The sequence below is a fragment of the Salvelinus sp. IW2-2015 genome, linkage group LG1, assembly GCF_002910315.2.
Source record: "Salvelinus sp. IW2-2015 linkage group LG1, ASM291031v2, whole genome shotgun sequence".
Classification (NCBI taxonomy): Eukaryota; Metazoa; Chordata; class Actinopteri; order Salmoniformes; family Salmonidae; genus Salvelinus; species Salvelinus sp. IW2-2015.
The window spans coordinates 51196847-51223758 of NC_036838.1; the positions used below are offsets into that span (position 1 = coordinate 51196847).

The 26912-nt window shown below is 41.8% G+C and overlaps 1 protein-coding gene across 1 annotated transcript in view; it reads right to left on the reverse strand.

Moving 5' to 3' along the window:
- The window catches only part of LOC111977495 (contactin-3-like), an 87679-nt gene extending 67188 nt beyond the window's left edge, over positions 1-20491 (reverse strand). The window contains exons 1-3 of the mRNA XM_070447507.1: positions 19946-20491; positions 4035-4170; positions 1869-2004 (exon numbers count right to left, since the gene is read on the reverse strand). Coding sequence (XP_070303608.1) covers positions 1869-2004; positions 4035-4089 — 191 coding nt within the window. The 5' untranslated portion in view covers positions 4090-4170; positions 19946-20491. The remainder of the gene's footprint in view (positions 1-1868; positions 2005-4034; positions 4171-19945) is intronic.
- Between the last annotated feature and the right edge of the window lie 6421 nt (positions 20492-26912).

Genomic DNA, 26912 nt, shown 5'->3' on the forward strand with positions numbered 1-26912 from the left:
GTGGGGTGGGTGGAGTGACGTGTGGAGTGGGGTGAAGTGGTGTCGTGTGACGTTGTGGGGTGGGGCGGGGTGGGACATGTAATGAAATATACAAAATAAATACCGTACTAAAGAGCATTGCTTTAATGGTAAAAAATGAATTGGAAAATGTGAAAAACCAGACAAAATATCCATTCTTAGATCTTGTGATTCTAGTATTATTTGACAAGAAACTGAGTAATATTAGTGCAGAATCGTGGGAGGTCAAAGCTTGTCCATTTGCAGCTCTGAGGGACAGCTAGGGCAGTTCATTGGGGGTATTTGAGGTCTTGAGTATTTTGTGTTGTGAAACGTAGGCCTACTGCTAAACATTATTGTTTCGCTTTTAATCATCAAGACAACATTCCTCTCCTTGCCGGAGGGGACACAGGTCAAGAACAGTCAGTGTCAAACATACACTCTGGTGCAAACCAAATAAAGCCACAAATGATCCCTTCTCTTGCAGTGAGTCCAAGGACTAAACGATGCAGGCTTGGGGGTTTGCTTCATTAATAAAGTGACTCACTTCTGCTCTAAGACCTGTGCTCTGTATTAATTTTATTTTATTACAAATAGCTTACGTAAAATGTGGGCTTGAAGTCCTGCTTTTCAACTGATTGACTTGGGTTCTGTCTATGTTCACAACAAAAGCGTGGACTGGCTTTCATTTGTCTTGGATTGGATTTTAGAATTGACATTAATCGTGTGAAATAGCTCATTTAGACACACTTAAGTGGAGTAAGTTATTAGCCTGCATAAAAATCAATCATAATATGTTTTATTGCTTATGATGACTAATGTTTTATCCATCCAATATTAAACCAGTGATAACATATCGCTGTTACTTTACTAATGCAGGAAACTTTTGAGCTGCACTTAAACATCTAAAGAGGCTTTTACTCACAGCATGCAAGAGCTATTCTACTTTATGTGTCACAGTTGACTATGCCATATTTTAACAACATATTCATAACCACAATATATGCTTGTACCTGTGCAGAAACACTTAAGCCTGAATATTCAGAGCAGTACTAAAAGTCACAATTGTTTAGTTTGATGGTGGGAACGCATCCACTCAACTTATTTTTCAAACAGTTCAAGTTGTAATGGTTCAGCTCATCCTTGGATCGCTCAGCTTGCACAACAAGTATAATGATACCCCTTGCTGCTGCTCTAAGACCATGTTTTCAGCACAGACGCATTAGAGGAAATGTAAGCATTTAAGAAGGGAATGTCACTCACAAGGTTATTGCCTCTGTCAACTGCTTGCTGTGCATTTACATGATGCTGACCAAGCTACGAAACACAATCTACCACAAAACCAGTGCGGGCTGCCATTTTCAGGCACACTCACCACCGGGAATAACCGGAGGGATATCAGAGAATCTAGTCATTGAAATCTCCCTACATTACTAATGATTTCAGTGCAGCACACATTAGCTTCAATCCAAGAGCAACCTAAATCAAAATCTGTAATAAAGATAACTAGACTCACATATCTGAAGTATTTATAAGCTAATGGTTGGCTGACTTCCCTTCTAAATCATAGCTGAACGCGCACGTTATTTTACAGTTTTTGTGGGTTTTGGAATGAGCATACACTATGAATCATTTTCGCTGTCTGGTTAACTGTCTGGCTTGGATGTTATAGTATCTCTACTGCAAACATGACCAGCCCAATGTTTTTCTCTCTCCTCCAAATCAATACCAATTAATTCTATCAGTATCCTGTTTGAATGACTTGAGAGAGAGAGACTGAAGATTTGGTTAAACCTTCATGTTAAATGGCTGCTAATGTCAGTTCCACACTGACTTGTGGAATTATATTGTAAATAGATGGAATCCATTACCTGTATTGTGGGGAGGGTTTCCCCTCTGCCTCACATGTAATGGTGGCTTCCTGGTCAGGGGAGTTGTTGGGGAGAATGAGGTCACTGGGCTCTGTCCTCCATCTTGGCCCTTGGAACAGGACATCTTGTGCATGAGCTGGAGAACATAAGAAACACAGGCTGTGATACTCAGGCGTTAAACAATTGGCTTTCGTCAATGTGTGACATTTCAGTCATCTAACATCTAAGGATAACAAATTAGTCTGAACAAACAGGTAGAGGGTGAAAACTTGCGAATCCTGACACGCCAGCACTCGCCAACAGAGGTGACAAAAATTGATAACACATTTGAAAACCATGTCTTTGATTACAAGATGGTAATACACTGTACAAGAGCGATGGGGCCATTAAAATATTTGATTTTGACGAGAGATAAAGGAAACCATTATTTTATGAAATAGTATGCTACTAACCCCAATAATTCTAATAGTTTATCCATGAAAAACCTTCTTGTTGGCAGAACTAATTCAATGTTGGCACTACAAAAAGCATCTGAGCAGTGCAAAAACCATGGAGACTTCATGTGCCGTTGAAACGTCAGTCACATGCTTGCAGCCGTATGAATCCATTTGGAAGCAAGACGATTTATGATAACCAACAAATCTCTCCCGCTTTGTGTTACATCTCTGTGCAAACCTCAAKATATTTTGGACGTTTTTATTGGTAGCCTAAGACCTTATGTTTCGGATACTTGTGTTGATTGTTGAGACCCTTAATGCCTACACATTCGATTCGTTGTTGGAATGCTGCATCAATCAGAAGAGTGCAGTCCATCAAAAGTGGCCAATCAATAACTCAACACTTTCAACTTTTTGGCCATCCGATTTCGATGTCTCCAAACCCTGCTGCATCAATCTCTCCTATAGGACAGTATACTTATTGAAGAACATTGGATTCCCAGTGTGCAGCGGCCCTTACTTCTTAAAATGTAAGGAACGGTTTCAACATGATTTAGACATGTAATACCTAGTGAGGTTGATTTATCTCAATATCCTCTGGACTTTTTCACATACAACCCTATTGCCTGCAGTGCTGCCTTCCCCAGGAACCATTTTACTGAGTCCCATAGATATTAAAGTCACATGCTAAGTTTGATGGGTATATTAGCTATGCTGATTTAGTCTACACCACCTTCCTTTGAGAAATAGGTGTGAATTACCTATAAGCTATGTCAAAACAATTAAAATGACATACATTGGGATTTGCAATATCATTTGCACACGCTAAAACAATTCAACCTCCTATTTGTTACAGCGCTTTGATATTTATTTTATGTAATAAATAGCACGATAAAAGTTGAATATATTATTATTAATTATAATTATTATTTGTTGTGGTTGTCTTTCAGTGGAAAAAGAGAAAGAGAGAGTGAGAGAGAGAGATTTTCCTCCCAATCCCAGTTGACCACAAGGTCAGTGTGGCAAGTGGTTTGGGATGAAATACAGGCGTAGTTCCATCCCAAGGATTCTGATAAGGATCTCTGACATCTCATACACAGGAATAGGAATGGAATCCCAGATGTCCCTGGAGGTGCAAATACAGTAGGCTGCCCAAGGGATGGCTGAAGGGCAACAGGGGAAGTAGCCTAGCGTAAATGAAACTGCATTTTAATCAATTTAACCTTGTCTGTATAAAATATAATATGGTTGGTTGCAAATACTAAGCTTGGAATCTGCCTGCCATCCAAAGTAATGCAATACAGAATCTGTAGAATTGTGTAGTCAGTGCATAGAATGGTTCATTTTAGTTCATAGCGTGGGGTCAAGCTGAATCCGGAGAATGCATATAGCACTTTAAGATGATGTAGGCAACACCATAAGCATGAGATCTCTTACATTTCCATATGAGACCAAATAGACAACATAGGGCACACACATCAGTGTCATACTGTCAACATCAAACTATCTGTGCTCTATTGAGCGGTATTGCAGTAAACTTGCCAAAAAGGTATGCCAGTTTCTCATTAGTAACAAAAAGAGCAATAAGACCTACTTACATTTTGCAAGTAACAACGTTAATATAAACATGAATCATCCCACTGATGGAAAATCATACAGGATTAGGAACTTGTAGAATGATAACTGTAAATACCTCTTCCTGAGTAAAACGTGTAGTAGAACATCTTACCGGCAAGGCAACCAATGATTGATAGCAGCAGAAGTCGTTTCCATAGTAACATCATCTTCAGTTGCCAAGGACAAATACGACTCTCATCCAATTGCTTGTGAATGGAATGTTCTCCCTTGATTACGAGAATCTTAATCTAAGGGGAAAGTAATTATAGAAATAATTAAAATAAGACATTTTGAACCAAATATGACAAGCATTCAACAACAGAACATGATTCCAGTATTGCAAAAGTTGCACTATTCATGTTCTTTATTCTTCAATAGTTTTTAGAAGACTTGAAGTAAAAAACAAACAGTGAAAGCAGTGTAAATTAAATCCACTCACTAAGGACAACACATGCACATTACAACATTACTGTATGCAATGGTTGATTAATTACATTATTAATTATACTGTATGCCCTTTGATGACTAAATGTAATGTAAAATACAAGTGTTGACAAATTGTGGGTAAGTAAGAAAGGACATATATATACTGTATATAAAAAAAGGAAATAGGCACGCATCACATTTCAATACCAGGTATAGATGCATAGCCAGCCATCATATGTGACACTTTAAAATGTTCTCCATAATACCTGGTCTAGACAAACTCTTAGAAAGATAATACGTATCAAACTTGGAAAAAGTGTGGATATGATTCAGCTGCAATGAATCAAAGCTTAAAAAAACAGTACCTCTTCTATGGAACTACTGTATATCTTGGACAAAGTGATGGAATAGTGACACAAATAATTGCTAAGTGGGCTTGTTTTTTCATGACTAAACCATCTCAGTGCATTTCTTGTGAATCTGAGCAACAAGCACAAATCTGCTAAACATCACAGGAAAGAGGGGGTTGGAAATGATTGACCTCAAAATTGACTTTCCTCAGCCTATTAATAGAAACTGGCAGACACCATACAGTTAGCAGATACTAATATATAGCCTACTATGCGGCACATACTGTAGCTGGTACAGCATACAACGAGATAAACTTAGGTGGTCATTCAAACAACGCATTTGTGAATAAATACTGTAGATAAATGTTCCTTTCAAAACACTACCGATCTTCCGTATCTCCTTTGACTAGCAGAAAAAAGGTTTATTCTCTCAATATGCATCCCATTTTTGCAGAGGTGGGATATTGTTTGTTATTATTTTTTAATGTAACAATAAGTTTATAGATTTTTCTTTAACAAAACATATATAAGCAGAAATATTACATGAAAAAAAATTATAGCAAAAACCACATCAAAAGTTAACAGAAACAAAACATTTACATAAATAAATGATAAAACAACTKAGACAAAACAAAACATAAAACCACCAAAATTACATTTTACAGTGGTCTGATCCAATAGGATAGAACAAATTTGGGACAGATTTCAGATGAAACACAGCGCCACAAGCCAATCGGATATCTCTCACCACAACCCCACATGCACAAAACCAAAACCTAACAGAACCCCTTCTGTCCACTTTACAAAAATACGATCTCAACCAATTGTAATGGTAAGGGTAGAATTTCAGCTCTATACAATATGCTAGAGTCTGGCTCAATCGAATCCTCTGCGCACAAACTGAACTCTTGGAAGGAATAGTACACTACCCAGAGTTCCCTTCATTAGCCAATATTTCACACACATCGCTCTGCTCAACAAAATCCAAAAATGGTACCCAAATCTCTTCAAAAGTGTCTTGTTTACCCTTAACCGTATGTGTTATCTTTTCCATTGTTAGGCAAGACGACATTTCCCTAAGCCATTGGGCAATACTAGGCCTGTTCACACTTTTCCAGGCAAGAGCTATCAAGCGTTTTGCTTGCAACAAGCACATATCTATAAGTGTTTGAACTTGGTTCTTTAGATGATGATTGATTGGGTACAACCCGAGGATAAACACTTTGGGATGGAGAGGCAATTTTACTGATACTATTTGGGATATCATATGTGATACCTCCTTCCAAAAATCTTGAATTTTCTCACAGTCCCACAGACAATGAAACAATGAGTCCCTTTAGAGTGATTACACTTGTAGCATATATGTGGAATTGTACTATTAAACGTATTTAACTTAGCAGGGGTTACATATGTTCACGTCAAACAATTGTACTGCAATAGTTTTAGCTGAGTATTCACAGTTTGTGTCTGAGCCTTAGTACATATACTACTCCATTCGTCCAAGTCTATGTCCTTCCGAATATCTTCCTTCCAAGAGTTCAGTTTGTGCGCAGAGGATTTGGTTGAGCCAGACTCTAGCATATTGTGTAGAGCTGAAATTCTACCCTTACCATTACAATGGGTTGAGATCGTATTTTCTAAAGTGGACAGAATGTTAGGTTTTGGTTTTGGACAGCTGTGAGGAAGCTCCTTTGCTGTAAATATTTAAAAAAATGTTTTCTAGGAATGTCGCATTTTGCTATGAGTACTTCAAGTGACATAAAAATGCCTTCTTTATACAGGTCTCAAACTTTACTTAAACACTTGCTGGACCATAGTTGGAAACCTGGATCAGCTCTCCCAGGWGAGAAACTGTGGTTTCACCAGATAGGACTAAAACGTGACAAAGAATTCACCAAGGAACTGCTACACCTCATACCAAACGTTGATCGTATTAAAAACAAAGGGATTATTTGTTAGCTTTTTTAGTGTCTTGATATCAGCTGAGTAAATGTAGAGGTTAAGGGGTAATTTGGGTACAACTGAAGACATTTCAATCTCCATCCATGAAGGGAGAGACTCAGAGGTAAAATAGTACATAGCATTGCGAAGCTGAGCTGCCCAGTAGTACCACTGGATATTAGGCAAATGGAGCTCCCCTCTGTCATTCGGTAGGTACAATAAGGACAAGCGAACAAGTCTGTTATTCCAGATAAATATAGTAAACATCTTTTTAATCCTTGTAAAGAGGGATGGTGGCGGTGGCAAGGGAATGTTCTGAAATAGATACAACAGTTTCGGGAGGACATTCATAGTTAGTTGAGAATATGCGGTCAATCTTTGGCACAATACGAATGCAGAGATATGTAAAGCATTCCATTTCATTAAAAAAAGAAGCCAGAGGTGTAGGTCTACATCTTTCCTCCTCCTTTAGCATCATAATTGAGGATTTTGCATGATTTATTTTGTATCCCGAGAACAACCCAAACTCTTTGATTAGTCCCAGAAGTGCGGGTATGGAATTGCACAAGTCTGTAAGAAACAAAATTACATCATCTGCATAAAGGGCAATTCGATGTTCCATCTGATCTATTCTGATACCTGAAACATTGGGGTGGGACCTAACAGCTATGGCGAGAGGCTCAATGGCTAGGATAAACAGGAGAGGAGAAAGAGGGCAGCCCTGCCTAGAAGCCCTGCAGATGTCAAAAGGTTTAGATACCGTATTAGTAGTAAGGATCTCTGCAGTGGGATTTGTATATAGTATCTTTATCCATTTACAAAAGCTCTCACCACAACCAAAACGAATGAACACTTCAAAGAGGTAGGGCCACTCAACCCTGTCGAAGGCCTTCTCTGCCTCCAACGACAGGATCGCAGTGTCTGGCAACCCAATTCTAGCATGTAGAACATTTAGCACTCTCCTAACATTATGAAATCCTTCACAACCTTGAATAAAGCCATTTTGGTCTCTACCCACCACATCCGGGAGAAAACCCTCCAACCTCCTCGCAAGTGCTTTACAAACAACCTTAGTGTCAGAATTCAAAAGCGAAATAGCACGATAGGAATTTTTTTATTTTTTATTTTTTTCACCTTTTTTTAACAAGGTAGGTAAGTTGAGAACAAGTTCTCATTTACAACTGCGACTGGCCAAGATAAAGCAAAGCAGTTCGACACATACAACAACACAGAGTTACACATGGCGTAAACAAACATACAGTCAATAATACATTAGAAAAACAAGTCTAAATACAATGTGTGCAAATGAGATAAGATAAGGGAGGTAAGGCAATAAATAGACCATGGTGGCGAAGTAATTACAATATAGCAATTAAACATTGGAATGGTAGATGTGCAGTAGATGTATGTGCAAAGTAGAAATACTAGGGTGCAAGATAAATAAATAGATACAGTAGGGGATGAGGTAGTTGGTTGGGCTATTTACAGATGGGCTATGTACAGGTGTAGTGATCTGTGAGCTGCTCTGACAGCTGGTGCTTAAAGCTAGTGAGGGAGATAAGTGTCTCCAGTTTCAGTGATTTTTGTAGTTCGTTCCAGTCATTGGCAGCAGAGAACTGGAAGGAGAGGCGGCCAAAGGAGGAATTGGCTTTCGGGGTGACCAGTGAGATATACCTGCTGGAGCGCATGCTACGGGTGGGTGCTGCTATGGTGACCAGCGAGCTGAGATAAGGGGGGACTTTACCTAGCAGAGACTTGTAGATGAACTGGAGCCAGTGGGTTTGGCGACGAGTATGAAGCGAGGGCCAGTCAACGAGAGCGTACAGGTCGCAGTGGTAGGTAGTATATGGGGCTTTGGTGCCAAAACGGACGGCACTATGATAGACTGCTTCCAATTTGTTGAGTAGAGTGTTGGAGGCTATTTTGTAAATGACATCGCCGAAGTCGAGGATCGGTAGGATGGTCAGCTTTTACGAGGGTATGTTTGGCAGCATGAGTGAAGTATGCTTTGTTTGCGAAATAGGAAGCCAATTCTAGATTTAATTTTGGTCTGGAGATGATTGATGTGAGTCTGGAAGGAGAGTTTACAGTCTAACCAGACACCTAGGTATTTGTAGTTGTCCACATATTATAAGTCAYAACCGTCCAGAGTAGTGATGCTGGACGGGCGGGCAGGTGCGGGCAACGATCGGTTGAATAGCATGCATTTAGTTTTACTTGCATTTAAGAGCAGTTGGAGGCCACGGAAGGACAGTTGTATGGCATTGAAGCTCGTCTGAAGGTTAGTTAACACAGTGTCCAAAGAGGGGCCAGAAGTATACAGAATGGTGTCGTCTGCATAGAGGTGGATCAGAGACTCACCAGCAGCAAGAGCGGCATCATTGATGTATACAGAGAAGAGAGTCGGCCCAAGAATTGAACCCTGTGGAACCTCCATAGAGACTGCCCGGACAACAGGCCCTCCGATTTGACACACTGAACTCTATCAGAGAAGTAGTTGGTGAACCAGGCGAGGCAATCATTTGAGAAACCAAGGCTGTTGAGTCTGCCGATAAGGATGTGGTGATTGACAGAGTATGCAGCTTTCCAGGTTTTAGGAGCAGATTGATCAGAGCTCCTCTCAAAGAAGGGGGCAGGAGACCATTTTCATAAGATTCCTAAAACATATCCAGGAGGAGAGTGCACAGTTTGTTTTTAAATCTCTTGTAGATGTCTGGGCCAGATGCCCTCCCCACCCTCATACTATCAATTGCATTGGAAATTTCCTACACAGTCAGCTCAGCATTAAGAATATCCTTAGATTCATCGGAAATATTGGGAAACTCCTATCTAAAAAGCTAGCCTGGGTATCAGTTTCAGGAGGATACTCTGATGCATATCATTTTTCATAAAAGGATTTAAAGGTATTATCTGCCGAGGGTCTACCGTCACAGCTCCCCCTGCATCCTGAATTGATTGCTCTCTCTGTTTGCTGCTGTTTGATTCGCCAGGCCAACAGCTTCCCAGCTTTTTCACCCTGGTCATAATAAGATTGGTTTAGTCTCAATAAGCTTGATGCAGCTCTAGCCGCAGAAATGATGTTATATTGAGCCCTAAACAAGAGCAACTCCTTGTGTGCACCTGTGGAGTTAGTGAGGAAAGTTTCTCTCTCCTGAGTTTTAATTTTGGTTTCAAGTCATTTCATTTCTTGACGAGTATTTTTTGACTTGGAGCTGGTGAAATGTATAATTTGACCTCTTATGAAAGCTTAAAAGGCTTCCCATCTAGTACAAGTTGAAGTCTGTTTTGTATTAAATTGAAAAGTATAGGTCAATTTGCTGTCCAATGTATTCTGTAAAACTTGTATCTTGCAGCCATTTAGGTTGGAAGCGCCATTTAGGTGGGTCACCTACTAAATTAGAATTGGAATATATAACAATGCTATCATAAAAGCAATTTTCAATTGTAGAGCGTAATGCTGCTGAGATCAAACAAGTGTCGATTCGGGAATAGGTATGGRGAGTGCTAGAGTAACAGGAGTATTCCACATCATCTGGTTTAATTTCTCTCCAAATCTCTATTAAATTTAAATCCTTCATAAAGCGTAATGTGGGAGTAGTTCGAACCTGAGGTGCGATCTTTAACAGGATGCAAAGTGCAATTAAAGTTTCCTGCAATAATATAATTACCTGGAAGTGTGGAAAGGTTTAAAAACAAATCATTAAAGAATTCAGAGTCATCTTCGTTGGGAACAGAGTGATCTTCGCGAACTGCTCGGACAGCAAGGTACCCCGTATAATAACATATCTGCCGGCGGGATCACAAATTGTTTGCAATATCTGATATGGATAAGAATAATAACTCCCCTTGCATGGGAACTAAATTAGGCTGCAATGATTTGCCCAGGCCACCCAGGCATATCTTAGGAATGTCGCCAGATAATAGATGCGATACTTGCAAAAATATGATCTTCGCCTGAAGTTGTTTTGATCTACTTATTACCTGTTTTATTTTGCCGATTTTATTTAATCCCATACAATTCCAGGATGAAAATTTTACCTTAACACCATGAGTCATCGAATTTACCAGGTACACTTGAAATAGAACATTTCCCCATAAGAGCACATTGGATCAGCCTAATATACCAATAGACCTCTGTTACCACCATAAACAAAAACACAAAGGACGCTTTAAAGCATGTCATTGTACAAAAACACATGCCTAACAATCAAGCACGAACGTGTGATTGAACCCTCTTACCTCAGTCTCTAACAGACATCCCCCTCCCCCTCTCAGTCACACTCCGTATAAGGTGCTCAAAAGATCCACACACAGGTGAGTAACGTTGTCCACTGCAGACAGTACATTTTCGAATTTGATAGAGAATTCAGCATTCATATCTTTGATGGCCTTGAGGATATCTTTGGAGCTAATGGCACTGCACGTGTTTGTCGCCTCAGTCCTGCTTCCACCACTAGCACATGAAGCTAGCACGACACRTTCGTCCTCAGACTCTAAACTTTCACTTATTAAGTCTGCCTTTTTGGTATGACTTTTCTTTGTCGGCAATGTGGGTTTTCGAAGCTAATAAACTATTACTGCCTTTCCTGGTACATTAAGCTTAAGGGTGAACTTATTTCAGGATGGATTTCAAATTTGTAGCGGAGCTGAAAAAGATACGACTGATCAGCTCTGCGCCATACCGGAAGCCCCTTGCTTGTCATTTTACCTTATAATCCATCCATGCTCTGATGAGGGTCTTGAGACAGAAATCTTAGCCTAATTAAATTAAATGTGTGCATTAGTCCTGAGTGTGTGGATATTTATGCCATTACCTTATAATCCATTGAAATGATACAGTATATTACATGAAATCACTCCTAAATTATTCAATTTTTTTTTTAGGGTTACTTACCCAGGTCTTCAATATTCCCTTTCAAAAGCTTTCAAACCTGGTTTCACAGGTAGAAGCTAGAGAGAAGTTTTTCCATTGAGCCTATGCCATGCTCGCAAAGTCTGAACTGAGCATCAATACAGGACTAAGATCAAGACGTACTACACCGGCTCTGACGCTCGTCAGATGTGGCAGGGCCTGCAAACCTTTACAGACCACAAAGGGGAGCACAGCTGAGAGCTGCCCAGTAACACGAGCCTACCGGACGAGCTAAACTACTTATATGCTCACTTCGAGGCAAATAACACTGAAACATGCATGGGAGTACCAGCTGTACCGGAAGACTGTTTGATCACGCTCTCCGCAGCCGATGTGAGTAAGACCTTTAGACAGGTCAACATTCACAAGGCCGCAGGGCCAGACGGATTACCAGGACGTGTCCTGCGAGCATGCCCAGACCAACTAGCAAGTGTCTAGAGTCTCTCACTGTCCGAGTCTGTAATACCAACATGTTTTAATTAGACCACCATGGTGCCTGTGCCCAAGAACACTAAAGTAACCTGCCTAAATGACTACCAACCCGTAGCACTCACGTCTGTAGCCATGAAGTGCTTTGAAAGGCTGGTCATGGCTCATATCAACACCATCAACACCATCATCCCAGAAACCCTAGACCCACTCCAATTTGCATACCGCCCAAACAGATCCACAGATGATGCAGTCTCTATTGCACTCCACACTGCTCTTTCCCACCTGGACAAAATGAATACCTATGTGAGAATGCTATTCATTGACTACAGCTCAGCGTTCAACACCATAGTGCCCTCAAAGCTCATCAATAAGCTAAGGACCCTGGGACTAAACACCTCCCTCTGCAATTGGATCCTGACTTCCTGATGGGCCGCACCCAGGTGGTAAGGGTGGGTAACAACACATCCGCCACGCTGATCCTCAACACTGGGCCCCTCAGGGGTGCGTGCTCAGCCCCTCCTGTAATCCCTGTTCACTCATGACTGCATGGCCAGGCACGACTCCAACACCACCATTACATTTGCCAATGACACAACAGTGGTAGGCCTGATCACCGACAAACAACAAGACAGCCTTTAGGAGGAGGTCAGAGACCTGGCAGTGTGGTGCCAGGACAACAACCTCTCCCTCAACGTGATCAAGAAAAAATAGATGATTGTGGACTACAGCAAAAAGAGGACCGAGCACACCCCCGTTCTCATCGACAGGGCTACAGTGGACCAGGTCAAGAGCTTCAAGTTCCTTGGTGTCCACATCACCAACAAACTAACATGGTCCAAGCACACAATGACAATCATGATACGGGCACGACAAAACCTATTCCCCTCAGGAGACTGAAAACACTTGGCATGGGTCCTCAGATCCTCAAAAGGTCGACAGCTGCACCATCAAGAGCATCCTGACTGGTTGCATCACTGCCTGGTACGGCAAATGCTCGGCCTCCGACCGCAAGGCACTACAGAGGGTAGTGCGAACGGCCAGTACATCACTGGGGCCAAGCTTCCTGCCATCCAGGACCTCTATACCAGGTGGTGTCAGAGGATGGCCCTAAAAATTGTCAAAGACTCCAGCCACCCTAGTCATAGACTGTTCTCTCTGCTACCACACGGCAAACGGTACCGGAGCGCCAAGTGTAGGTCCAAGAGGCTTCTAAACAGCTTCTACCCCAAAGCCATAAGACTCCTGAACATCTAGTCAAATTGCTACCCAGACTATTCGCATTGCCCCCCCCCCCCCTCCCCTCTCCACACCACTGCCACTCCTGTTGTCATCTATGCATAGTCACTTTAATTAACTCTACCTACATGTACATACTACCTCAACTAACCGGTGCCCTTGCACATTGACTTTGTACCGGCACCCCCCAGTATATATTGTTATTTTACTGCTGCTCTTTAATTACTTGTTACTTTTATCTCTTATACGTATTTTTTGAAACTGCACTGTCGGTTATGGGCTCGTAAGTAAGCATTTCACTGTAAGGTCTACACCGGTTGTATTCGGCGCATGTGACTAATAACATTTGTTTTGATTTGATTTGAATTCACAATGCATCATACACAATATTGTCTGACAAGTAATCTAATGGGCATTTAAAACATTTCTGATCTGGAACTGGTGCCTATTTTTCTACAATTCCAATTCAAACATTATTCCAATGGTAAAAGCTTTCTTTCCTAAAGTTTTGACCGACAATACATCCCTGTTACCACAGGTAACTGATATGCCTCTCAGGATTAAGCATCCTATCCCTTCTCCACATTCTTAGAACGTGACACTTTTGTGGATTAACCCAATAGGGTACTACTATCTTTTGCATTCTTAATATAGCAGTAACATATAAAGCTATGGTTTCATCGTCTTAAAATGTTTTACAAACCAAGACAGAATTGTGTGTGCAGTTTGAAGGGAGCAGTATAGGCCTAGCAGTTATTGTATATCTATTGTTATGAGTCACATTTTGCAAGAAGCACCATCCTCCTGAAGCCACCTACACTGTCGCCTAGAACACACTCTTCAGGGGGGTGATCTCATTTGGTTATAGATTACATAATCTTCCGGCCAGTGCTGGTTTAGCACCATGGTCCTAGTGCCAGTAATTGTTCCTCATCTGCTGTAATTACGGGGCACAGTGTGTCTCAGAGTGGATTTCCTGGTGTCTTTCAAGTTTTAGGGGGCATTTTGCCACTGTAAATCGTGTCACATTGGATTACACGCTTTCAGATCGTACTGGGTAGAGATGTGTGCCACATTCCTCAGTTTGTCTGGTTTGCTCTGCTCCATCCCAGTCATCCCATCCTATCCTTCCCGGTCTAATGCAGGGACCCATGGAGGACAGACTGTACCTCTAGTATTTTCACGATGAGCTCTTTATTTTGACAACCTCAGTGGAGACCAGAGTATGTGAGCGGAGTTGAGCTGTTGGAAATCCCGCTCATTGCTCATGGAACAGTGCTTGGGCTCCATGCCCCTTCCTACCGCTCTGCTAAAAACCGCTCCATGCTCACAGGAAAAACAACTCCCGCTCCAAATTCACTCCATTCATTAAAATCCCAATTTAACCAACACCCATCTATTTTTGTGTACTACCTGGATCTACGAATAGTTTTAAGTATTGAAACCAAACCATATGGATTTGAATGAAATGCATTTGAATAAACATGAAAAGGTGAATTTAAGAAGCGCACATAATTTKAAATAGGTTACATGTCATATTAAACAGCATATAAACACTCTGAATAGGTCAGGAGCCGGACAAGGAGCCTAAGAAGGGGAAAAAATGAATTATTTAGGCTCAATTATTTCAATTATTTCAAGGCTATAGCCTACAAAGAAATAAATGTGAAGTATTTATAATTGCGACACAATAGGCTGTTTAACGCGCAGCATTTAAACAACATTTCATTGTATTAAATCATTATAGTCTATAAATTGTGCATATAGTCTGTGACTTACTTAGAATTAAACGAAAAATGACTTATTAGTGACTTTGAATTCATTTTTAGAATTCATTTTTAGAAACACGAGTTTGGCCAGTCTGTGGCTTCAGGCTCATGCGATGGTGCCTGGAGAGCCGGTCAGCAGCGGAGAATATCCTCTCCACATTTAGCCACTGGGGATGCTAAACACCCTTTTGGCCACTCTTTCCAGGCTGAGCAGAGAGGTAGGCCTAAATGGTTTTCGCTCACATACTCTGGTGGAGACATTGCTTGACATGTTGGATCCCCTGCTTGTGGGAGAAATCAAGTTGGGCAGTCAACATGTCAAGCAAAATATCTCCACTGAGTTCATCAAAAATGAAGAGCTCATACTGCAAATACAACACATTAAAGACACCTGCTCTTTCCATGACAGGTAGAACCAGGTGAAAGCTATGACCACTTATTAACGCTACTTGTTTTAAAACATAATAAAAAAAAAATGTATTTAACCTTTATTTAACTAGGCAAGTCAGTTAAGAACAAATTATTATTTACAATGACGGCCTACACAGGCCAAACCCGGACGACATTGGGCTAATTGTGCGCCGCGCTATGGGACTCCCAATCACGGGCCGGTTGTCATACAGCCTGGATTCAAACCAGGGTGTCTGTAGTGACACTTCATGCACTGAGATGCAGTGCCTTAGACCGCTGCGCCACTCGGGAGGCCCAAGTGAATCCATTTCAATCAGTGTAGATGAAGGGCAGGAGACGGGTTAAGAAGCATTTTTAAGCTTCGAGACAATTGAGAAATCGATTGTGTATGGGTGCCATTCAGAGGGTCAAGACAACAAATGTAAGTGCCTTTGAATGGGGTATGGTAGTAGGTGCCAGGCGCACCAGTTTGTGTCAAGAACTGCAACGCTGCTGGGCTTTTCACGCTCAACAGTTTCCTGTGTCTATCAAGAATGGTCCACCACCAAAAGGACATCTAGCCAACTTGACACAACTGTGGGAAGCATTGGAGTCAACATGGGCATTGGCACATCTGTAAGAAGCATTGGAGTCAACATGGGCCAGCATCCTTGTGGAACGCTTTCGACACCTTGTAGTGTCCATGCTCTGATGAATTAAGGCTGTTCTGAGTGCAAAAGGGGGGGTGCAACTCAATTAGGAAGGTGTCCTTAATGTTTTGTACACTCAGTGTAGGTATGCATTATAATTACAGTCTGTCTTCTATTTGGTGGTAAGGATGGCTGGATATCATTATGCACTGGCGGAGGTGAAGTGAAATTATGAATACGAGATTGCTCTGCCAAATGTAATGAGGCATCACAGTTTCACCTTCACAATAGCTAAGCCTAATGAAAGTCAATGGCTAAACGTATCCCAGAGTAAATTAGATGACTTCTTGGTTAGAGGGGCTGTTGTTTGGCGCATAAATGATAGGAGAGGTGGTTAAAGGCATTCGTTTTCCCCTGAGGGGATGCATAATTCCAAAGAATCTAATAATGGCGGGAGTAAAGGAGAGAGGTTCCATCACAACATGAGAGAGAGGGTGAGCTGTTTTCTGATGCAACAAGACCTATGGCAAACAAAGCTGGACCAGCATGTACTGTAGTGTACACCTCAAAAGGAGACACTGTTACACAGTTCGATTAGAAAAACAGATCATAGGTAGGCTATTCCCTGTATGACAAGACAGCCTCATCTAAAACCTCATTCATAATGAAGAATGTCTCTTTTTAGAACAGGATACATATAATTGTGCTGTAATCATATAATTGTGCTGTAATAATTGTGCTGTATTATTGCACTCCGTTGGAAAATCTCTAAGGCCAGCATCGACCAGAGACATGATTTCAGTTCCACCATGCGCTGTGATTTGCCCAAGAAAGATAATGAGCTCATCGTCATCTGAGTGTGCCTCACTGTTTAGTTTATCCAGCGATCCGGCTACTGAGTAGACTTCATTTCACATGGGCCAATGAGGATGAATAAATGTTGCATTGCACATGGTTAGGATATCAAAGTTGGGTATTAAAGAKTGGAACAAGGGCATTGAAAGAAGTCTTTGAGATTGTTACACAATGATGGTCTAAATGCACTGAGCWGAGTAACTGAATGGTGTTTGTCCAAGACCATTTCAATGTAGTGACTTGGAATATATTTTGTAACCTCTTACTTTACTGCCTCCCTTGCTCTCCTTAAAACTTTGTATCATTTCCATCCAATGAAAGAATGGTTTTACATAATCATATGAATGCCTCTCCTGAGATGTCTCTGTCTGCTGTTTTAAGTGCGGCTGCCATGGAAGCTCATCACATAATGCAGAACACTGAGACGCTCCATAAAGATGACTGATTGACATGTCGTTAGATACATGCGCGCATAAGATAGCATAGCATATGATTACAACAAAATGCACAGATCACATCAATGAGTAATACAGACCGAGCCCAAAAAGAGGCGAATGTTATTGCGTTTCTCACTTCTGTCACTCAGAGAAACATTATAGTGATGTTGAGTCACAATTGTATAGTACAGTATAGTATAACAGATAAATGGTTAACTGAAAACGAGAAAGTAACGCCAAACCTCAAAATTGAAAATTATTTGTAAAGATTAAGGTTTTTAATCAACAATCTTGCATTTGAAGACAATCAATATGTCACAAATGTAATCCATTAAACTACATTTTAAGTAGCAAGATATTTTCAGGGGAAGAAATTAAATGTTTTCACACAATAAGTGAGAGAGTTTGTTTAACACCCCAATAACAGCTGTGCACAAAGGGTGGGGTGATTGATAGTTATCTGGTCGAATTTTTTTTGCCATAGAAGGAAGGTTCTTATAACTGTGAAAAACAAAATAATTCCTGGAAGGCCACACTGTTCAAAAGACAACAAACAGTATAATCCAGTCATTCCCTCGGATGTTAACAAAGGGTCCAATGCATTGGTGAACCCAGAAGCTGCTGCAAACCATGGGGCCAGGCAGAAGAGTAAATGCACTTAAAGAGGCAGTCTGGGATCTTAAGCACTTACAAATGTGTAACATATCGTACGAATTGCAACGACATAACATATCATATGGATGGACAAATGACGTAGTACACAACTATGCCACGACCTGTTTTGGCTCGTGAGCACTGCTTTCAAAACTACTGGCTGAAACTATACAAAACCTCTGTAGCATCACTTTAACAGACAGTGAGACAGGGAGCAGTGATCCGTTCCACAACCCCATCACTGTGGTCGCATATCTCCAGACCCCCATCCCAATAGCCATAGATATATCACTGGGTTGGAGGTGTGGGATGTGTGGAATGAAGAGAGGTTAGAGGGAAAGATTATCTCTAGACTAGAGCTAGATCTCTGTGCATCCATGTACAGCACTATATTCGAAACAGAAATGCACTTACTGTAAGAAGATTGCCACTCGGATGTTCTTCAGAAGGGATTTCAAAACCAATTGAGCTCAAATAAAAGGGACACAACCCTTTCCTCTGTAGTAATAGATGTCAGGGGTATATTGCAGTGTTCAGGAATAACCATAGGCGCTTATGATGTTTTCACCTCTCATTTGGCTGTTCTTGTTAGCCACAAAATGAGATGAGCAAAGCATGCTAGAGAAATCTATAAATAAACATGAATAGAGGAGAGGGATCAAAATCCCCCATGAATAGCTCATACTTTGAAGATGTGTATTGGCTGAGCATGTGCGATTCTGCTGCAGCTGGTGTTATATCTTTTTTAAGGGGTCCACAATATGGTCAAAACAGAAGAGCTAGAGTTTTGAGACATTCATATATGTATTTAGCTAGAGGAAATAGAACAAACGTGACACGGTTTTGGTCACAAAGGTCCCCCAGAGGGCAGCCTGTAGGCAATCATTCCACACAGTCAGAGGAGACAAAGTACTTATTAGGAAAAATACAATAAAAAATACAATGCCAGCAACATAATTAAAAGCATAACAACATAATTAAAAGCATAACAACATAATTAAAAGCATAATTGAATTATGTGTTGGATGACTAATCACAGTTTAATATGGAAAATATTGTGTTCAAAAGAGACACAAGGTGCATCTGACTATGTGGAGAAAGGGGGCTCTGTTGCAACCAACCTCAGCATTATAGCCTATCTGCAGTCAAGAGCTATGAAGACCACTCTACCTTCCCTGGCCGCACTGCACAAAGTAAAGCAGCCCCTTGTGCCCTAGATGAGTTAACTGAGCTGCCTGAGCACCAAGACCAATCTCAGTAGCCTGGAGCAGCCATTCACAGCTCATGGTGGAGTAGCCTACTATATCAGCATTATGCATGAAATGATCATGCACAACCATTATATATCCCGTCTGATGGTGCCCCCTTACACACTTCAATATATTTGTTTTTAACATGAAATAGCTTTTTCTACAATTCAGAAGACAGGAAGTGTAATAAATTATTGAATCAGGGTGTTGTTTCTGTGTCACCTTTGCCACTGCCCATAAGTGAAAATGTGAAGCATGAAAAAGATTGCCACTCTTCAAAGGGATTTCAAAACCAATTGAGCTCAAATAAAATGGACACAATCCTTTCCTCTGTAGTAATAGATGTCAGGGGTATATTGCAGTGTTCAGGAATAATTCAGCAACGTAGGTGTTTTTAATGTTTTTACCTCTCATTTGGCTGTTCTTGCTAGCCACAAAACCAACCATAACAACGGACAGTGTGATTTACGTTGCAGTTGCCATAACATTGTTAACTATAAAAGAATTCTGATATTTCTCACTGCCTTTTCATTTATTGAAAAAATGAAAAATAAACTTCCCAGCATTTCGAAAAATACTAGTAGTCTATAGCCTATGAGGAGGGATTGTGGAATTCATAGACACTCATACTGACATGCAATGTATCCACTATTATGAGAAACATTTAAAGTAGCCTTTTGACATATGTAGAAGCTTATCAAGTCAACTAATAAATACTTACTGAGTTGTTAAACAGAATGTTTTTTCCTCTTCATGAAATTGTATGATCAGAGAAATGAGCAGGACATAAGTGGTGGTATTTATCGAGTGTCTCTATGTCCTTTAAAAAAATATATACATTTTCGTAGCAGCTTTGGCTCTCTCATTCAGAATCCCATCGAGCGGTTGCGCGTAAAGGCTGGTCCACAGAATCCCAGTCCGTGCACACTACACTCGTAAAAAAACCGCATATGCCTCTCTCCTCTTGGTTTGGTGGAGATGCTCCTCGATGTAATCCCGGGGCACCCTAACTATTAGCTCAGCAGTGACAGAGCTACAACTCCGACGTCGCCTTCTCACTCACAGGTGCTTTGGTTTAGTCTTTCAACAACTAAGACACTCCAAAAATGCTGCCAGTCTGGAGGAATACTGTGACAGAGTGATCTCCGAGTCGAGATGTATTAACATTCTGCGCATCCCCGGGCTTCAGCGGTTGTGCAGAGGTGGTGAAGCGTTCACTGATGACACGTGAAAACGCGTGCAAATGAAATGCAGCACCGGCCAGGCTCTCAATACACGCCCTGCATGCTCTAATTTCCACATTCAAAGCCAAATAGATGGGMTTTTTTTTTATTACATGGCACACGGTCATTTATATGGGTTGCCCATTTGGAATTAGTCACAGCCATCCAAATGGAGGGAGTTACAGCTGTAGTTTAATTTCACGACTGTCAGGGTAATTTGTGTAATACCTCATGGTAATTGCATAGTGAATGTTATGAGCATATCGTCCTGAGATGATTATTCAATTAAGACCAGTATTCAAAGTCAACAGACCAATTCAAATGTATTCCACTGTAGGGCTGGTGCATCTAGTTATATCTACTACATCTATTTAGCTCTAGGCCTAAATGTAATATCCTACAGAAAATGTATCACAAATTGTGTTGAAAGCTCAATGTTTTATAAAGCTGTAGGCTAGGCTTCTAACCTAGCCTACATGCAACCAATAAACAGGACTTCTTCATTAAATAGTACACGCAAAACACCAGTCTCAACGTCAACAGAGAAGAGGTGACACCGGGAGTTGCAAAGTTGCAAAGAAAAAGCCCTATCTCAGACTGGCCAATAAAAATTAAAGATTAAAATGGGCAAAAGAACACAGACACTGGAAAGAGGAACTCTGCCTAGAAGGCCAGCATCCTGGAGTCGCCTCTTCACTGTTCACGTTGAGACTGGTGTTTTGTCGGTACTATTTAATGAAGCTGTCAGTTGAGGACTTGTGAGGTGTCTGTTTTTCAAACCAGACACTCTAATGTACTTGTGCTCTTGCTCAGTTGTGCACTGGGGCCTCCCACTCCTCTTTCTATTCTGCTTAGAGCCAGTTTGCACTGTTCTGTGAAGGGAGCAGTACACAACGTTGTACGAGATCTTCAGTTTCTTGGCAATTTCTCGCATGGAAAAGCCTTCATTTCTCAGAACAAGAATAGACTGCTGAGTTTCAGAAGATAGTTATTTGTTTCTGGCCATTTTGAGCCTATAATCAAACCCACAAATGCTGATACTCCAGATACTCAACTAGTCTAAAGAAGGCCAGTTTTATTGCTTCTTTAATAATCAGGACAACAGTTTTCAGCTGTGCTAACATTATTGCAAAAGGGGTTTCTAATGATCAATTAGCCTTTTAAAATTATAAACTTGGATTAGCTAACACAACGTGCCATTGGAACACAGGAGTGATTGTTGCTGACAATGGGCCTCTGTACGCCTATGTAGATATTCCAATAAAAATCAGCCGTTTCCAGCTACAATAGTCATTTACAATTTTATCAATGTCTACACTGTATTTCTGATCTATTTTATTTTAATGGACAAAAATTGTGCTTTTCTTTCAAAAACAAGGACTTTTCTAAGTGACTCCAAACTTTTTAACGGTAGTGTATGTGTGCACATTTTATATGTGTGTGGGTGTATGTAGTGTATGTGTGTGTTGTGGTGTCAGTGTACATATGTGTGAGTGTGTGGGCAGAGTCAAGTGTATGTGCATAGAGTCAGTGCATAAATGGGTCAATGCAGGTAGTCCGGGTAGCCATTTGATTAGCTATTTATCAGTCTTTTTTAGAAGGTTTATGGCTTGGGGGTAGATGCTGTTCAGGGTACTGTTGGTTCCAGACCTGGTGCATTGTTCCACCTGCCTTGCGGTAGCAGAGAGAACAGTCTATGGGTTGGGTGGTTGGAGTCTTGGAAAAATGTTTGGGCCTTCTTCTGACATCACCTGGTATAGAGGTCATGCATGGCAGGGAGCTCAGCCCCAGTGATGTACTCACCACCCTCTGTTGCACATTGCGGTAGGGTGCCTTGCAGTTGCCGTACCAAGCAGTGATTCAGCTAGTCAAGATGCTCTCAATGGCACAGCTGTAGAATATTTTGAGGATCTGAGTGCCCATGCCAAACCTTTTCAGCCTCCTGAGGGGGGAGAGGTACTGTCGTGCCCTCTTTACAACTGTGTCGCTGTGTGTGGACCATGTTAATTCCTTAGTGATGTTGACAGTGAGGAACTTAAAGCTCACGACCCGCTTCACTTTGGTGGGGCGAGCTCACCCTCCTTTCCTTTAGTCCACGATCAGCTCCTTTGTCTTGCTGACGTTGAGGGAGAGGTTGTTGTCCTGGCACCACACTGCCAGGTCACACCCCTCTTCCCTATAGGCTGCCTCATCATCTTTGGTGATCAGTCCTGCCACCATTGTTTCGTAGCAAACTTGATGATGCTGTTGAAGTCGTGTGCAGTCACGCAGTCGTGGATGAACAGGGAATACAGGAGGGGACTAATCGCACACCCCTGAGGGGCCCCTTTGTTGATGGTCTGTGTGGTGGATATGTTGTTGCCTACACTCACTGCCTGGGAGTGGCCCGTCAGGAAGTCCAGGATCTAGTTGCTGAGGGAGGTGTTCAGTCCCATAGTCCTGAGCTTGGTGATGAGCTTGGAGGGGACTATGGTGTTGAATGCTGAGCTGTAGTCAATTAACAGCATTCTTACATAGGTATTCATTTTGTCCAGGTGGGTCCAGGGTGACTGGGATGATGGTGTTGATGTGAGCCGTGACCAGCCTTTCAAAACATATGACTATAGATGTCAGTGCAAAGGGGCGATGGTCATTTAGGCAGGTTACCTTGGTGTTTTTGGGCGTGGGGACTATGGTGGTCTGCTTGAAACCAGTTGGTATTACAGACCGGGTCAGTGATAGGTTGAAAATGTCAGTGAAGACACTTGCCAGCTGGTCAGTGCATGCTCTGAGTTCGCGTCCTGGTATTCCGTCTTGCCCCATGGCCTTGCGAATGTTAACCTTTTTAAAGGTCTTACTCACATCAGAACAGCTGGTGCTCTCATGCATCGTTCAGTGTTGCTTGCCTCATAGCGAGCATAGAAGGCAATTAGCTTATCTGGTAGGCTCATGTTGCTGGGCAGTTAGCGGCTGGGTTTCCCGTTGTAATCCATGATAGTTTGCAATCCCTGCCACATCCGTCAAGTATCAGAGACAGTGTAGTAGGATCTGATTTTAGTTCTGTATTGACGCTTTGCCTGTTTGATGTCTCATTGGAGGTCGTAGCAGGATTTCTTATAAGCGTCCAGATTAGTGTCACGCTCCTTGACAGCGTCAGTTCTAGCCTTTAGCTCAGTGCACATGTTGCCTGTAATCCATGGCTTCTGGTTGGGGTATGTACGTACGTACATACGATCACTGTGGGGATGATGTCGTCGATGCACTTATAATGAAGACGGTGACTGATATGGTAAACTCCCCAATGTTATTGYAAGAATCCCGGAACATATTCCATTATGTGCTAGCGAACCAGTCCTGTAGTTTATCATCTGCTTGATTGGGTCACTTCTGTATTGAGCGTGTCACTGGTATTCCTGTTTGAGTTCTTACTTGAAAGCAGGAAGCAGGAGGATAGAGTTATGGTCAGATTTGCCAAAAGGAGGTGAAGGAGGCCCTTGTATGCATTTCTGTATGTGGAGCATATGTGATTTAGAGTTTTGTCGCCTCTAGTAGCACAGGTGACATGCTGGTAAAAATGAAGTAAAACGTATTGAAATCTTCCCTGATTTAAAATTCCCGGCCACGAGTAATGCCGCCTCTGAATATGCATTTTCTTGTTTGCGTATGGCCCAATACAGCTTGTTGATTCCAATCTTAGTGCCAGCATCAGTTTGGGATGGCAAATATACAGCTACGTAAAATATAGATGAAAACTCGGTAAATAGTATGGTCTGCAGCTTATCATGAACTATTCTAACTCAGGCGAGCAAAAACTAGAGACTTCCTTAACATTAYAGATTGTGCACCAGCTATTGTTAACAAAGAGACACACACCCTCCTCCCTTCATCTTACCTGAGTTTGCCTTCCGGTCTTAAGGATGCATAGCAAAACAAGCGAGATGTTCAGTATGTTATCCATGTCTCCGTTCAGCCACGGTTTAGAGAAACATGGGATATTAAAAATGTTCAAGTCCCGTGGATAGGATAGTCTCTAATGGAGCTCATCCAGTTTGATCTCAAGTGACTGGARGTTCATCAATAGAACAGAAGGCAATGGCGGTCTATTTGCTCGCCTACGTAGTATCGTCAGGATGTTGCCTCGCTGGCCTCTCTTTTGACGCTGCTGCCTTTTTCGAGTCCCAGGGATTAGGGCCTGGTCCGAAATAAGCATAATTTCCAGAGCTTCGGACTTGTTGAAGTAGAAATGTTAATCCAAATTGAGGTTAGTGATTGCTGTTCTGATGTCCAGAAGCTGTTTTCGGTCATAGGAAATGATGCCGGAGCATGGCAGACATGGTGGAATATTTGTATATCTTCGGCTGTGAGTGATGAAAAAAAAATTGTTCTCAGCTACAATTATTTGAGTATTTCAATGAATGTTCTGTGCACAAAGGTGATGACTAAAGTGTCTTATTAGGAATTTTGTCTTTCTGGACCAGGCGTCAGTTGAACTGCAGTACTGAAGCAAAACTGTAGGAGTATTCGAAACCATGCTTCTAGACAGGAACTCTGGCCACTTAGTAGAATTCAAAGGACTGAAACCAAATGAATTAATTACCCTCTATGTCAGGAAGCCRGTGTTAGTGGAATATACTACCACCATATTATAAACAGGTGGCATCAGGTAATAGGCCTATGTTGTTATCACAACATTCCTTTTAGGCCTACATGTTGGAACAAAACAACTAAATGCATGAACATGTACCTGACAAATGATAACAGGTATGAATAAGGAAGGAAATATATGACAATAAACACTGTTATGAGAATTACACACTTTTCTCAAAAGTAAACTCACCCGTTTCAGGTCGACAATGGATAGGCCTACTCCCCTTCCCAAACTTTTACCCACTCTCCCCTGTTTCTTACCTGATACAGGTAAGAAACCCTTTTAMTGATTATTAGAATTATATCTAATTCAAATTACTCAAAGGTAGAGAAAATAAAGACCTTGACAAAAATGTTACTGTGATTAGCTACGATCAGGGGATATGGCTGACATGAATGTTGCTAAATCGCGGTATGCTCTCGCAAACAACGCTTGCATAATCAATGTGATGTAATCAACTAGGAATTAGTGTAAACAATGCTGCAAAAAACATGTTTTCAGTGTGGGGCGTGAAGTAGGCCTACACATTTTAATAGCCAAACTCAGACTATCTTTATCGACATGAGTGAGTGGGTATTTAGGTAGGGAAAATGACACGCAACAGTCACAATCCGCAGGTGATTAATCAAATGTTTTCATGAAGCCCTTTTTACATCAGCCGTTGTCACAAAGTGCTATACAGAAACCCAGCCTAAAACCCCAAACATCAAGCAATGCAGATGTAGAAGCACGGTGGCTAGGAAAAACTCCTTAGAAAGGCAGGAACCTAGGAAGAAACCTAGAGAGGAACCAGGCTCTGATGGGTGGCCAGTCTTCTTCTGGCTGTGTCGGGTGGAGATTATAACTGCACACGGCCAAGATGTTCAAACGCTCATGGATGACCAGCAGGGTCAAATAATAATAACACAGTGGTTGTAGAGGGTGCAACAGGTCAGAACCTCAGGAGTATACAGTATGTCAGTTGGTTTTTCATAGCCCAGCATTAAGAGTTCGAGACAGCAGGTGCAGTAGAGCGAGAGAGTCAAAAACAGCAGGTTCGGGATAAGGTAGCTTGTCCGGTGAACAGGTCAGGGTTCCATAGCCACAGGCAGAACAGAAATTGGAGCAGCAGCACGGACATGTGGACTGGGGACAGCAAGGAGTAATCAGGCCAGGTAGTCCTGAGGCATGGTCCCAGGGCTCAGGTTCCGTGAGGGGAGAGGGAGCGAGAGAGAGAGAATTAGAGGGAGCATATTTAAATTCACACAGGACACTGGATAAGACAGGAGAATTACACCAGATAAAACAGACTGACCCTAGCCCCCCGATACATAAACTATTGCAGCATAGATACTGGAGGCTGAGACAGGGTGGGTCGGTAGACACTGTGGCCCTGTACGACTATACCCCTGGACAGGGCCAACCAGGCAAGATATAACCCCACCCACTTTGCCAAATCACAGCTCCCACACCACTAGAGGGATATCCGCAAACCACCAACTTACTACCCTGAGACAAGGCTGAGTGTAGCACACGAAGATCTCCACCACGGCACAAACCCGAGGGGGCGGCATCCTAGGCAGTAAGATCACGTCAGTGACTCAACCCACTCAAGTGATGCACCCCTCCTAGGGATGGCACGGAAGAGCACTAGTAAGCCAGTGACTCAGCCCACGTAATGGGGTCAGAGGCAGAGAATCGCAGTGGGGATTTACTTTAGATGTTTTGCTTTAGGCCTGAAATAGAGACCAGTTTGTTGTGGTATAGTGGTACTCACAGACTAATATTGTCATAGTAGGCCTACGTTCATTATTTAAAATCAGAAAAAGTGTTGRTTTTCACAATCACATGTTGTTATA